Source organism: Fonsecaea multimorphosa (genome assembly GCF_000836435.1).
Source record: "Fonsecaea multimorphosa CBS 102226 unplaced genomic scaffold supercont1.17, whole genome shotgun sequence".
In the NCBI taxonomy this organism is placed as follows: Eukaryota; Fungi; Ascomycota; class Eurotiomycetes; order Chaetothyriales; family Herpotrichiellaceae; genus Fonsecaea; species Fonsecaea multimorphosa.
In genome coordinates, this window is record NW_015971651.1 from 389,061 (window position 1) to 404,007 (window position 14,947).

The 14,947-nt window shown below is 53.6% G+C and overlaps 6 protein-coding genes across 6 annotated transcripts; 4 read left to right on the plus strand and 2 right to left on the minus strand.

Annotated features, from left to right (window-relative positions):
• Positions 1–1,181: 1,181 nt before the first annotated feature.
• On the plus strand, positions 1,182–1,829 carry Z520_08041 (uncharacterized protein; the record flags this gene model as incomplete). Its single annotated transcript, XM_016778538.1, has 1 exon — positions 1,182–1,829. One exon carries the CDS (start codon positions 1,182–1,184, stop codon positions 1,827–1,829), a length of 648 nt encoding a protein of 215 aa, XP_016630386.1.
• A 2,484-nt stretch (positions 1,830–4,313) lies between these two features.
• Z520_08042 (uncharacterized protein) lies at positions 4,314–5,813 on the plus strand (the record flags this gene model as incomplete). The annotated part of the gene is made up of 4 exons (XM_016778539.1): positions 4,314–4,570; positions 4,620–4,821; positions 4,869–5,371; positions 5,423–5,813. 4 exons carry the CDS (start codon positions 4,314–4,316, stop codon positions 5,811–5,813), a joined length of 1,353 nt encoding a protein of 450 aa, XP_016630387.1.
• Positions 5,814–6,678: 865 nt separating this feature from the next.
• Z520_08043 (uncharacterized protein) lies at positions 6,679–8,616 on the plus strand (the record flags this gene model as incomplete). Its single annotated transcript, XM_016778540.1, has 2 exons — positions 6,679–6,944; positions 7,086–8,616. 2 exons carry the CDS (start codon positions 6,679–6,681, stop codon positions 8,614–8,616), a joined length of 1,797 nt encoding a protein of 598 aa, XP_016630388.1.
• Positions 8,617–8,806: 190 nt separating this feature from the next.
• Z520_08044 (uncharacterized protein) lies at positions 8,807–10,552 on the minus strand (the record flags this gene model as incomplete). Its single annotated transcript, XM_016778541.1, has 1 exon — positions 8,807–10,552. One exon carries the CDS (start codon positions 10,550–10,552, stop codon positions 8,807–8,809), a length of 1,746 nt encoding a protein of 581 aa, XP_016630389.1.
• A 155-nt stretch (positions 10,553–10,707) lies between these two features.
• Z520_08045 (uncharacterized protein) lies at positions 10,708–12,048 on the minus strand (the record flags this gene model as incomplete). Its single annotated transcript, XM_016778542.1, has 1 exon — positions 10,708–12,048. One exon carries the CDS (start codon positions 12,046–12,048, stop codon positions 10,708–10,710), a length of 1,341 nt encoding a protein of 446 aa, XP_016630390.1.
• Positions 12,049–13,010: 962 nt separating this feature from the next.
• Z520_08046 (uncharacterized protein) lies at positions 13,011–14,701 on the plus strand (the record flags this gene model as incomplete). Its single annotated transcript, XM_016778543.1, has 3 exons — positions 13,011–13,621; positions 13,684–14,210; positions 14,283–14,701. The coding sequence occupies 3 exons, from the start codon at positions 13,011–13,013 to the stop codon at positions 14,699–14,701; spliced, it is 1,557 nt and encodes a 518-aa protein (XP_016630391.1).
• Positions 14,702–14,947: the final 246 nt, after the last annotated feature.

The window sequence follows — 14,947 nt, forward strand, 5'->3', positions numbered from 1 at the left end:
CACATCAGCGCGTCGACTGAGTCGAGTGTTCCTCGACGCCAAGGATGAAGAGCTGAGATGGTGAGATCCAGAGCATGAGCTGCTAGAAGATCAGGTGTGAGCTGAGAAGAGCACTTGAATACGAACAGCGTATTGCAACGATGCCAGACAGGCTGTTGTATCAACAGAATAGAATAGTAGGAGAAGGACAGTCCATTCATAAAGTCTTCACAGTACCGAACACGGCAGGTTTACTCAGATCCAGGCTCTTCTGCAGCTCCTCTAGGATCATGGGATCATATGAGGCAGCACACGAATCCTCATTCTGAGACACGTGAAGTCATTTCTGCAGGAGGGCGGACGACGTTAGACGCAGGCTGCCGGGTTCAAGACCATGCGGTCAGACGTCTTATGGACCATGGCATTGATGATAGGCGCTGGCAGACAGAACTCGATGTCGGACATACAGTTGGGCCCTCCAGCTGCATGGGGTTTGCATACAGTTGCATCAGGTCTGCATACTGGTGTACAGGCGGGCGGTCAGCAGTGCGCCGAGTGCGTAAGAATTAGGGACGAAACGAGGCGAGAAGCGGGAGATGAGGAGACGAGGAGACGAGGAGACGAGGAGACGAGGAGATGACTGCAGCTGGCTCGGTGCGTGGAAGAAAAGCGGGGAACGAAAACAACCTTGAAGGACGTCACTTGATGTTTTTCGAGGGTCTCGTGTGCGATGGTTAATTAAACTCATGATGATATGCACGTTGAAATTACTATTTTGTTTTGTTCTGGCACCATCTTGTGGCATCCTCCGCAGTCCGCGCTCCGCAGTTGACACAGTCCATGGTCCGCAATCTGCAATCTGCAATCTGCGCTTCTACCAAAACATTCATCCTGTACCTTTAAAACAAAAAGCCTCACGTCGCTGATAAAGAACAACCTGACTCTCCTTGCGGGCTGTTCACATTTCATTGCCTACATTCGCATTCCTTCATTGTGCCAACACCAGCGCCCGCCGGCAGCCTTCTGTTTGTGCGTGCGCCACTTCACACCTACCAACTACATTACTAAACGGCTCTGTGGTCTTTGGACTCGGACATTCAAAGTCTCGAGTCACGGCCCTACCTACCTGCAAACGAAACCCACTTCTCGAGAGACAAAGAAAAGACGAACACGAAGATACTTGCCTTTTCCTCTGGTCGACCATGTCCTCATCGACCGCCCCATCAATTCAACCGCCCACCATGAATCCGTCCCGCAATCCCTCCAGACCGACTGGTGCACGACATCTAGCACCAGCCTTGCACGCCGCCTCGCCCTCGCGCCGCGCCACTTCAGGCTCAGCAACCCAGACCGTCACGCCAGTCGATTCGGCCTCATCACGATCCGCTTCACCAGAACCCCTCATCCTACGTCTCCGCGGTGCACATGACGCCGCTGCTAGATCCGCCACAAACGCAAACACGAGCCAAGGGCGCGGCCGGAGACAGATCACGTGGGCAGAAGACGTGGTGGATAACGAAGGCCTGGGCAGAAAATCAAGCAAAGTGTGCTGTATATACCACAAACCTCGGGAGTTTGGCGAGAGTTCCAGCGAGGACGATAGCTCGAGCGACTCGTCAAGCGACAGTGACAGTGACGCGGGCGGCAGTGACAGTCCCGACGACGGCGGTGCGAGGATGAGCGGGAATCGCAGAGGGAGAAAACACCATGACCATCACAGACACGGCCACGGCCATCCTCATGACCACGATCATGATCATGGGAAGGGCAAAGGGAGGAGAAAGCCTAGTCCCAACGCTTATGAGAAGATGCCCAGATATAACACGAAACATGATGCAGGGAAAAGATAAAAAGGGTCGTCATGATATCCATCTGGTCGTTGGGATCATTCGTCTTCGCAAGCGGGCAACTACATAGATGACCTTGCCCTGACATGATTTTGGTGTCACTGCGCAGGAATTGAGCGACGGCGCTCTCAGTGGGGTTTGTTCAATGGTGGGATTCGGGGTGGTTTACCGAGTACACAGTCAGCATTTACTTCTCCTGGGTTAGGGAAAGACATTGCTTGTGCAGACTGCGATACTCCCTCTCTTAGTCACCGGTTTCCTTTCCTCAAATATCCCATTGACTGCTGATTGGATCTCGTTCAGCGATCTTCACTATATCCCCTAAGCACCTGCCTAGGGAGGTACGTTTGTTGCTGATCAGTGCAGATCTCATATTCCACCACTTGACAAGGCTAGCACTATCATCCTTGGGAGGCAGTTGTCGTCCTCAATGGGTATTGTCCGGGCCATATTCGTCATGTTAGATACTTTGAGATGACCAGGAACGGAAAAGGGGAGGAAAAGAGGAGCAAGGCGTTTCAGTTCAGAGCCTGGATCCTGGTAAAATGGCGAGAACGAGACCCAGTGGCAGTACCCAGCGCGATGCTACCTAACGGGCTACCAGGAATCTACCTATCTGGAGTAGGTAGGTAGGTAAGCACCGAGTACTTTTTGCTGTGTGGATCACCGCGTCTTGTTGCGATCTACGTACTCGTAAGCCGGACGTCCAGCGCTACAGGGCGGTGGATGATTTGCGGTACCTTGCAGCAAGGCCTAGCCAGGTCCAAAGCAATCAAGGCGGAGACTGAAAGGTGCGAGTGGCTTGTGATGGCAGCCGCGGGGCTACATCTCCTTATGAGATTGCCCTGTGCTTCGCAATGCGAGTCCTCTCATCTCTGTTAAAAAATTTCATCCATGTTTGTGGACATCCAGTACTACCACTACCACTACAACAAGTCGCCATTGTGCTCTTGGCCTCTATTGAACGAGCTATGGGGATCGGAACCGCCCTTCCTGCTACAGTAGGGCAATTGCCTCTGGGGAAAGATCGTCAGGATCAACGACAAACGTCACCTGTGAACCCATGATTCCCACCATCCTACTGTCAGATTCTGGGATGCCTGAAGCATACATATCCCACCCACCAGGAAGTCCTGCGTGGATACTGACGCCCTAAGTTACCCCTAAACCGATGGAGCAGCCCGTTCCTCGTTCAGCCATCCACTGCGATTCCTTGAAAAAGACAGAACGCAACGGCGCATTATCTCATGAGTCTTGGTTCAGCGCATTACGAGGAGCTTCCTCCCATATGGCCGGTGTCTATCACGCGACTCGAATGTTGTGAGTTCGGTTACAGGGTTGGACCAAGCCTCGTCCAGGCATTTTGTCCCTGCAGTAGCTTCCTTTCCTCCGACCGTTCAGGAACTCTCCCACAGTCTGGGGAAAGGGTGTTCCACCCTGGCTTCGTCTTCACGCAGAGATAATCGCTTCGAGTCTCGCCTTCGTAAGACTCGCCGAACATGGTCTTCGCTAAGCCATTTTCGAACTCCGCCCATTTCCCATACACACCTTTCCCATTGCAGTGCGGACCGTGCGAAGGGCGGAGTCGAAACGAAGGCATTTCTCTTCATCTCCTACGCCCGCTCTCGGCTTTCGGGAGGCTACTCGTAAGTACGCTACCATTTGGCTGGGAAATGGCCCATCCCACTCTTGCCAACAGATGTCACAACCGACCTCCGCCAGAGGTCAGCAACGCTGCATGGATCAGACAGTACGATGAGAACCAATGTCTGACTCCGCAATATTCCTACTGGACGATCCCAACATTATCTTACCAAAGGTTCTGAGCACGGCATTTCGAGGTGTAGGTACCAGGGTTTCCGTGCTACCTCGGGGATTTGGTCCGTTGATACATCCACTCCATTGCTACCACTACCCCCAAAAGTCGCTCCGATCCCCGGCACGTACCATGGTCCATCACGCCTTGTCTGCAACGTTGAGCAATTACATTCGACGATCGCAGGACTAGCACCATGGGTCCATGGTAGCTTCTGTTCCTGCTCCATGACTGTGGGGGGAGTGGAGGTCCTGCTCGCTCCACCACTGTACATACGGAAGGTGCATCCCCGATCCATTCTAGCCATTTCAATGTCGACGACCGTCTGCTGCCCCAGATTGACCCCGGCACAGTCATTGTCTCCTCTCCCTTGTCAACGAATCGAACGACTGGCCCTGGAAAAGAGGGTCTGTTGTTTCTCGAAAATTTTTGACCCCAGTGCTGGGTGGAGACGGGTGCAGTGGCAACCCCCTTGGCCATGCTTCCGTGGCAAAGAGGGAACAAAGAAACAAGTGGTCACTTGAACAGAGACGATAATTTTACGTTGGCATATCAAGTCTGGTAAGGACAAAAGCAGGCCATCACCCCCGCAACCCCAGACTCCTAAACATCGTCGCTCTTGGGCTTGTTCGGCATGCTCGTCTGGCTGCAGACATTATACCGCTGTCAAAATGGCCATCACAGCCTCACAAGACCATGCCTTGGTTGCGACAGAGAGAGTGGCCTCGGTGTTTTCTGTTCTCGGTGCGGCATTCATCATCGCTACGTTTGTTTCGGATAGCAAGTTTCGAAAACCGATCAACCGACTTGTGTTCTTCGCTGCGTGGGGGAATCTGTTCGCCAACGTGGCGACTCTGATAGCGAGATCCGGCATCAAGTTGGGGTTGACATCCCCGTTGTGTCAGTTCCAGGGCTTTTTGATTCATTGGTGAGATGGCTGCTGGCTCATTTCGGTGCTCTTACTCATTGCTGCATAGGTTCATGCCTGCTGATGCGCTATGGACATTCGCTATGGCGTGCAATGTCTACCTCTCCTTCTTTCGACAGTATGACGCATCGCAACTTCGAAGTCTCGAGTGGAGATACTTGGGAGCGTGCTATGGCATTCCTTTCATTCCGGCGTTTGTGTTTCTGTTTGTCAGTTCTGGCGACAGGGGGAAAGTGTATGGAGACGCGGTCGTATGTGTACTCTTGCCGCTGTTGTTGCCTCTGCTAACTTTTGGCAGCTCTGGTGCTGGGTTTCGACGGACTGGAACGCGCTCCGCATTGCGTCCTTTTATGGACCAGTGTGGCTGATCATTCTGTTGACAATGTTTATATACGTCAAGGTCGGCGTGGTGGTCTTTCGATGGCGCAAGCAACTCCTTTCTCTGAACCAGAGCGATGACAAGGCCAATAACCTGTCTAATGGCTATGCGATGAATTCAATGCCCACCTCTCCCGCGTCTCCAAAGACGTATGAGGTTACCATCAGCAGTCAAGTTCCACACGCACCTGAACCGAAGCAGCAGCCGCATCTAAGCTCACCCCGGAGCACCTATCATGAGGATGCCTCGCCCACAAGTGTAAACCACGGACGGTTTCCCTCCATCCACGAAACGGCATTTGCCCAACCGAACACCAATGTGGTGGTAGACAGACCACCGATCAGGACATTGGACGCGAACAAAGCAACTCTGAGTTACTGCAAAACGGCCATGTTGTTCTTCGTCGCTCTCCTCTGCACATGGTATGCACTATTGTTCCTGCACCGACCACAAGAGCTGACAGTGACCTCCAGGGTTCCCTCTACCATCAACCGAGTGTATACACTGGTGCCACCGTATACGCCTATCTTTGGATTGGACTTTGCTTCTGGCTTGGTACTTCCTCTGCAAGGATTTTGGAACACCATGATCTACATAGTGACCAGCTTGCCGGCGTGTCAAACACTCTTGGAGGAGACCAGAGCGAACCTCTTCGGTCCTCGAGCTGGTCGTCCAGATAGGACAACACCGGCAATAGCACTGTCGAGACATAATCACCGAGTGCTTCGCTCGCACGACACGAGAGCAGATATTATGATGAGTATGGATGGGAAGAGTCGGGTTGTCAATTACAGAACGCAGAACGATGTCGATACGGGAGAGGAGATGACGAATTCAGGTACAATCTTTACACATGCCAGATGAGAAATGCAGAGAGACACAGCTGTATGTAATATTTTGTACACTTATGGAACGAAAAGACAGAAAGAACTCGAGCGATCTGGAGTCTAATTGATGACTACGCAGTATGTCGTAGGAGAGCTGGGCTGGGCGGTACTTTTGCACAAGCCTTGTAAGGTCTCGGCTGCAGATGCAAGATGCATGACTGGGAGAATCATGTGGGCAGGCCGTGTGTTGGCAGTACAAATGACATAGCCTGCATTACTGAAAGGTCGAGGCAAGCCAATTGCCTCGTTGATTGGTGTGCGATGTTGTGTGCTAATGCACGGGGATTTTTGTAGCGCTAACGTGTCGCTCAGCCACAGCCTCACAAGTGGTACAACCACCACTACCGCCACCATCACCACAGTCAAAGCCTGATGACGGTTCCATTCAAGCTGCGTCTCTTAGGTACTTTATGAATCCCAAGACACCATCTTGCCTACCCTACCCTACCCTACCCTACCTACTTAGGTATCTAACCCCACGCGAGTCAGCCGGGGAATGGGACACGCTACCAGTATCATAAGAACCCGCTCGCTCAGGCTGAATCTCGTTTCTTGTTCTCGACTTCCTGAATCCGCCTCGCCCTGTCTGCAGATGTGAAACCGCCAGATCGAAGAAGAACTGTTCCATTGATACTCCCAACAATCCGTAGGATCCTACTCTAGGTATATCCATACCGACCGAAACAGAATCGCGCGCTCCCTAGGTACCTAACCTAGGTACCTAGGTTGGGTAGGAGGGGTGTTTCTGCTGGGGTCACTCGCTTCAGCGTCCGAGTCCAGCCTTTATTCAGCCTTGCTTTGTACAGTCTTGAACCGGGGCCTTTGAACCCATGGCTACAGCAATGGCAATGGCAGATTCAAGGCCATTCACGTCCGCGTTCGCGTTCCCCGCCGTCTCTGATTCCGCAAGCCGTAATACACAGATGGAGCCATCGCCGATGCATCCTCAGCTTCAGCCTCAGCCTCAGGCCCGACGGGCAACCGTGCCGCGGACGGCGCAGGAGTGGAATGCGCGCCGCGGGATCATCACGCATTTGTACCGCGATTGCGAACTGCCGCTCAAGGAGGTCCAGCGGGTTATGGAGACCGAGTATCTCTTTAAGGCTACGTGAGTCTTTTCTTTTATCACCACTTGAGGGTTGGGATGATATTATTCTTATACCACCACATATTGTCCATGATGCGCGTTTGTGTATATATATACCATTCTCAGATGGAGCTGACACAAATCCCCGCCCCTCCTGGCTAGTAAGCGCATGTACAACACACGCCTCAACCAGTGGAACATCCGCAAGAACTACCGCGCCGCGGAGAAGGAACTGCTGGCGGCGCGCATTACCCAGGCACACCTCCAGAACCGGCCTGTCGCGGATATCACTTTCAAGGGCCGCCCGGTCAAGCTGCACCGCGTGCTGCGACATATTAGGGATCCCAAGCGTGGGAGTGGCAAGGCTGGTGCGCGGCAGAGCCGGAGCCAGAGGGTGCAGACTAGTACTACTACTCGCAGCAGCGACGACGACGAGAGTGCAGTCGATTCTTCTGCTTCTTCCTCTGCGTCAGATCACGCCCGAGACGACACCATGGTGCGCGTGCATTCGCGGACCCCCGACGCATCGAGTGCCACGCCTGTGGAATCGGGGAACACCACTTCCAGCGCCCTTACGCCTTCGTCGTCGGAAGCGGAAGTGGAAGATGATGGTGATGGAGAGCCGTTTGAAATGATCGAGCGTGACGAGCTGCAACTCGATTTGCCAGCCCTCAGACCACCCGTGTTCCCACCCAGGGACAGCCTCAACGTGGACCTCATTCTGCATCAAACACGATCATACTACCTTGATGTCGTGGGTTCCGCCGTCGCAGGTCCAGCCGACAACAGCCACCACGTCGTGGACACCACCACGCTCTTCTGGTCCAACGTCAAGTCTGGGATCTACTTTCTCAAGAAGCAATCCCCGACCCTGGCGTGGCCGTTGCTGAACGACGCGTGCGTGTTGGTGGGGGACATCTTCGCTCAGCAGCAGCCACCGGTCCTTTTCCTGAACAGCGTCTTCACGGTGCTCTCGCCGATCAACACGCGGGTCTATCCGCAGATGCGGAGAACACTGCTGCGGTACCTGGCGCGCATGGCGGCGATCAAGCTGAATTCCCGGCAGCATCCCCTGGCGGTCATCTGCCGCGAGATGGCGCGGGATAACGAGCTCGGCGAGGCCTCCGAGGCCGCCTCGAACCTCACGCTGGCCCTCTTCACGCAGACTTTGGGAAGCGACCACAAGGCCACCTTCGCCGTGCACCGCTCGCTGATCAGCCTGCTGCGGCGCGCCAAGCGGCTCGACGCCGCCAAGCACCAGGCCGAAACTCTGGTCGAAGCCACCGAGCAGGCCCTGACGGCGCGCTCCGCCGGCATGGACATGGATATCTACCACCGCCGTCCCACGGCCGTGGTCATGACGGACCTGTGTGCTGCCCTCACCGAGCTGGTCCACGTGCACATGGACCTGGGCCGTCACGCGGTAGCGCGGGCGCTGTGCTCGTCCGTCATCAAGAATTACCAGACCATCCAGGGCGTGCATTTCCCGGACGAACGCGCCGCCTATGCCATGGAGGACATGGCCGAGCTCAGCGTGTGTCTCGGCGACCGCGCCGACGCCGTCTACTGGCTCAGACAGGCGCTGGACGCGTCGTGCATGCTCCGCGGCGAGAAGGATGCGGCCACGGTGCACATTAGGGATAAATTGAGAGATTTGATGAAAGACAACGATGAGGGATCGGGGATGAGTTGAGGGGACTAATACACGGTCATGATTATGATGAAAAGCTGATCAGATCTGAAGAGGCTTCCTCGGATATGCTCAACCACGAAGAATGATGATAGCGTGCGTATCTCAAAAGAATTGGTAGCTCTCCAGAGATTAGAATTCGCAGCATGTGAAAAATCGTAGTGCAAGTTGTCCTACCAGGACTTTCGGTTGGCTAGGTGGAAAGCCTGATCAAGCATCTGCTGACACGCCGTATCGTCTCATCGTCATCTGCAGTATCGAGATGATCCTCGCCGTCTGGCCAAAAAGATTCCCACCATGCGTGCAAATTTTGGCAGTTGCCGAGCGTACTCCAGCCAGTTTCACGCTTGATGTCGTTCAACACCTGTAGGAGTGCTGCCCTTTCAGCTCGACCGACGAGTATCGCCCCGGCGCTGGACAACAACTGAACAGCGTTAGCCCAAGCGATAGGATGCCGGTTCGTGATGCTATTCGACACAATCTTGCGACTCAGATGGATAGCTTCTCTGCATACGGATTCGGACATGAGCCGGACAGCTCTTTCAGCAGGTGTCCTGTCCGGGAAGGCGAGGATGAGGAACAGACAAGCTAGATCCATCATTTGCGTTGCTGCACATGCTGCAGCTGACACATATATGATCTGGCTGAACGGTACCTGCGGGTCTTTTGGGGGCAAGTCAATGATTGGACGAAAAGCGACCGGACGACTGCTCTCATGTATATCCAGAGATGTGGAGATCCTGTTCCATCTTTCTTCAAGCTCTGATTGCTCTGTCGAGGTACGCAAAGGCTGTCGGACGTCACAGAGTAAATTATGGGTTTGGGCAAGGAGCACCACCACTTGATTGCACCATGAATCGAGCTCCCAGTCGTGAGCAGGATGGGACGGGGCCAACGAAGCTCCATGTGGAAGCCAGCGTGACGGGTCAAGCAGAGTATGTCGAGCTCTGGCTATGGATGCCAGCAGATCCATGCGACAATACACCCAGAAGCAAGACTGAGCAACGCCTCCGGATCGTCCATGCCAGCCCTGACTTGAGCACAGAGAGAATGTGCCTCTCAAGTGCGTATGCCAGTCAAGACTTTGGGCATCAATCATTTCGCAATAGCCTGTGAGCAAACAGGACGCAAAGACCGCAGGAAGCCCGGTCGACTCTGCATCGCCCAAGGCTCGCGTCAATTCTTTCAGGCCGCGGTTATACTGGTCCAGGGCGTAGATTGAGCTCTCTCCTGATACCAAGGAATATTGCTTTGCACAGCTTGCAACTATGGATCGGAACAAGGATCGGTTGGATAACGACAGATGCGGCACTGCGTGTGACCAGTGTCTGGTAGTGTCAAACATGTCGAACCAGGGGCCGAGAATGTTGCAATATCGCTCCATGAAGAACGCCTCGGTTGGCTCTGTGATGGGAGGACACAACGGGACAGGACTGGCAGCCGCATCAGATGGGTGCTGGATTGTCGCTTCATTTCGTACACCACCACCACGGGACAGCTGGCTTTCTTCTGCGCTCACAGATGAAGGCGATTTTGTTTCCGGATTCAAGACTTCGTAACGTGATTCAATCCGGCGATTCTCGGAGACGAAGATGCCAGTTCCAACATTGCTCGGATTTTCCTGGAGTGCTGGTAATGGAGGAAGGCCTGCCTCTTGTGGCGACCATTCTTTGAGGCTGAAAGGTTTCGTTGGGTATTCACATTGCAGGTCATCTTGCCAGCAACGCTGACATGGCTGTTCTCCGCCGCATTTGAAGTGTCGTCGCCGGCAGTTGGCACAGGAGAGTTTTGTTCTTGATGCCGTTCCCCTCCTAGAGCGACTCATGAAGATCTGGGTATCCTCAGGTGAGAGGAAGATTTTGCGACGGAATTTCGACAGAGTGGAAAAGGATGGAGGGGGTTGAGCACGGAGAATGGAAGCCGACTTGGCAGCATCCATGTACCTAGTAATTACTTTCCGCACCCTCATGCCCGTACTCGCGACTTGACACAGAGAAACTGTTAGAGTTGCTCTCCGTTATTGATTTATGACTGCTCCAAGAATTGCTACAGGTCGGTCGGATATGGCACCGGAACTCCAAGCTACACTGCTATCTAATGATGGCCATTGACTCCATTTGTTCCATTTGCGGTCGGTCGCACTATTTCCATCTCCAGCACAGGATCCATCCTCTTCTCTAATGGATAGTTACCCCAGAAATCTTGTACATGCTTCATCAACCGATGATATGCTAGCCCTGAGCCAGGCTGGATATGACCGATGATGCCAGCTCGGGAAGATTCGACTCTCTGGGGCACCACCAAGGATCGGCCTAGAATGCACTCGAGACCTTTAAGGCCGAAGCTCATTGCCTCGCGCGACCCTGTCGGAACCCCTATCTCATCGAGGAAGGCGATCTTGGTGTTGGGCATCCGCTCTCGCAGATAGTTAATAATGTTCGGGTTGTAAGATCCTCCACCACCAAGATAGATCTCGTCAATACCTCCTTTCGGGCCCCATCTCTCGTAGGCATCAGCTAGGGCCTTCGCAGTAATTCGAGTAATTGTGGCCACACAGTCTTCTGGGCTAGCCCCCTTTGCGAGCATTCGCTCGCAGATGTCTTCGCCCATTGTGTCGCCGAAAGTCTCCCGACCCGTTGTCTTGGGGATGTCATGCACGAAATAAGGACCGGCCAACACCTCATCAACAATCGATTGATCCACTTTACCGGCAGCGCCCATCTTGCCATCCTTGTCGTATTGCTGCTTCCCGTTTGTGAAGTAGCGAACAGCGGCATCGATGAAAACGTTTCCCGGGCCCGTGTCGAAATCGTAGCCTTGTTGAATGTCGCCCTTTGGTAGCATGGTGATGTTGGCGATGCCACCAATATTTTGGACAGCTCGGTTCTTGGTTGGGTGTGTTGCCGATAGTCCATCCCAAGCCACAAAAAGGGGGCAACCTTGTCTTCCAAGCGCCATGTCACTGACACGGAAGTTTGAAAGACTGGTGATACCAGTCTTTGCAGCGATGATGGAGATTTCCGCCATATCGAGGTGAGCTCGTTGTGGGTTCCCCTCGAACATTTCGGGGAGAGGCAGATGCCATATCGTCTGACCCTGACCAGCGATGATGTCCACATCATTCTCCAAACTGAAACCTTGTTCCTGGGCAAATTGAATGATGGCGTTGGCGGCGAACTCTCCCAATTGGATGTTCACAATCGAAATCTCTTCGGGGGTTGTTTTATTCTCCTTGATCAGTCTCATCACTCGCTTCTTGAGGTCACCGTCGAAGGCCACCTCTCCCGCATGGAGCAGCTGGACTTTTAGGGGACTGGTGGGACTGTCTTGTGTGAAGTGCATATGTACAATGTCAAGTCCGTCCATGGAGGTCCCGGCATTGGTGCCGATGACCTTCAGGCTCAATGGCTTGCCTGTCCATTCTGAGATGGCCATGGTGATTGGGCGAATTGAGGAAAGGTACAGAGGCAGGGCAAAGATTTGGACAACGCAAAGGTCTTGCTCTAGAGTGTTCTCTCTCACCTTATATGCGAATCTACGCCGAACAACCGACCCGGAGGGTTACCTTGCACGGCGAGGGCTCTGGGCATGCTTCCGATATTGTGTATGTGCAAGACTGAGGCTCCGCAATCTCGCCGCCTATTAGAACTGAGGTTGCCACTGTTTGTAGCACGAAACGAGCAATTGTCCAGGAAGGAAGGAGACTCCGACAACAAGCTTTCGATAAACTGTCGATTGGGTTGCATCTTGTAGCGCATCTTCTGGCCCCATGCGCGGAGATTCGTCGGCTTTGCGGGGAGGCGACCATCTTCCCCGGAGAAGGTCAAGTTCATTGTTGTAATATTTTGTCCTCGTTTTGCTTAAAAGGCAGAATATGTTCAATTGTTGCTAAACTCTATTGCCGGAAGTTCTTGCCGTGCAGGTGGAAGCTGTTTCTACTCGACGGATCTGATTTGCATCAACAGCAAGCTTCTACCCAGCTTGCCAGGTACCTAGGTATTCTTTTACTGGAACAGCTTCCCACGCACTGTCCAAAACGTCCACGTCTAGCCTGTTGACCTCATCCTCCCTATATCGACGCTCCCCACATTCCAGAACGTGGCGGCCGCAAAGCAATTCCTTCCTGAGTAACATGTGGAGCCTACCGACAATCTGGACACAAACACCACGGGGTCCCCAAGGCTCCCCAAAGCTCCACAGCCTGTATGGAGTCCTCTCCTCGTGGGTTTAGAGACAGCAAATGCGTCTACATAAATCATGGACACCTCCAGCATGAGAACATTCATCTTCCTCATCAACTGTCTTTTCACAGTCGACCGACAACCATCACACCTCTGGGCTGAGGAGTCGCTTTCCTCCCATCCTCCTCCACCTTGAATCAACCTACAGCCTTCGAAATGGGGCTCACCGACATGAAATTCACCCCTTACACCTCGACCATGGGTCTGAGTGGTCTGCGTCTGCAGTTTGCCATTGCCACAATTGCAACCTGCGCCTTCTGGCTCTTTGGTTACGACATGTCCATCATGGGCGGGCTCATCACAGAAGAGCCTTTCCTCTCCGTCTTTCCACAGACCAAAAACGCAACTATTCAGGGCATTGTCATAGCCACCCTCGAACTTGGCGCTCTTTTCGGCTCCATCCTCTGTATGTTCTGTGGTGACAAATGGGGGAGGAGAGGGACCGTATTCATGGGCATGTTGTTCATGTTGGTCGGTGGCATATTACAGGCATCAGCATGGCATATTGCGCAAATGGTCGTCGGACGCTTGATGTCTGGCATCGGCTTGGGTCTCCAAGTTGCTACCATCCCCGCGTGGCAGTCTGAATGCGCTAAACCAAAGTCTCGAGGTCGATGGGTCATGATTGAAGGTGGTCTGCAGACATCTGGTGTCGCCTGCGGCCAGTGGGTTGGTCTTGGGTTCTTCTACACCAGCGGCCAGGTCCAATGGCGTGCACCTGTCGCCCTTCAGCTGGTTCCAGCTGCGATCGTCTTCTTCTTCATCATGTTCCTCCCTGAAAGGCAAGACCACCTCTATCCTACCGCAACCACTGCTAACCCACCTCCAGTCCACGTTGGCTCGTCTCCCACGGTCGTTTCTCCGAAGCCAGAGAAGTCCTCTCCAAACTCCGCGACTTGGACGAGGCGCACCCAGACTTTGTTGCCGAATTCGCCGGTATTATGGCCAGTCATGAGGCTCAAAAGGCCGAAGCTCCCTTCGCTTACAAGGAACTCTTGCAAAACGGCAAAACACAGACCTTCCGCCGCATGCTGCTGGGGGTATTCGTTAACGCCGCTCAGCAACTCTCCGGTATCAACATGGTCTCAACCTACGCAAACCAAATCCTCTCCACCAGTTTCGACTTGAGTCCAGGCACATCTCACCTCATTGCTGCTTGTGGTGGCACTGAATACGCACTCTGCTCTCTCCTCGCTGTGCTCCTGATTGAAGGCCTGGGACGTCGTAGAGCTTTCATGTGGACTGCGACCGGCATGGCGGCTTGCTTCATCGTTATCCCCATTCTGCTGTCAACCAGCTCCCGATCGAACCAACTTGCTGGTGCTGGCCTATTGTTCCTCTTCAACACCTTTTTCGGTAAGCAATAGCCGAGTTCCCTGCCGGCACTACCCTTCAAATCCCTCTTGAACTAACCTAATGGCACAACAGGTCTCGCCTGGGTTGGCGGTCCCTTCCTCTACGCCGCCGAAATCGCTCCTCTCCGTGCCCGCGCCCCCTCTGCCGCCCTCGGCTCCGTCAGCAACTGGACCTTCTGCTTCCTGGTCGTCATGACCATCCCCACGTCGTTCGCAAACCTCGGCTGGAAAACATACATCTACTACGCCGTCTTCAACGCCGTGTTCGTCCCGATCATCTATTTCTTCCTCGTCGAGACGAAAGGCCGGTCGCTGGAGGAGTTGGACGTCATCTTCGCGACGCCGGGCGATCCGGTGAAGAACGAGAAACGGCTCCCTCACGATATTTCAATCCAGGATGCAAAGATGGCTTTAGGCCTGGAAGAAGACGCGGGATCAGACAAGTCGGTGGAGGAGGTTGCACAGGTAGATACTGTGGAGAAGCAAGCCTAGGATGTCATCGAGGCCCCTTGCGGCATTGTAGTGTAAATAGAAGGAAGGACGTTGGAATGCAGGAGAGTGTCTCCAAATTATGATCTTGATTGGAAACGATAAAAGGAAGTGAATCGCAATCATTCAGTCTTCGCAATGCCCGAAGCAGGCTCATCTATGCAGCGCGCAGACAAATACCGTGGATGGTCAAATCAGTCAAAATGGAACGCCACAAGATGTCATTTCTCGCTGTTGCAGTGCGGTCAA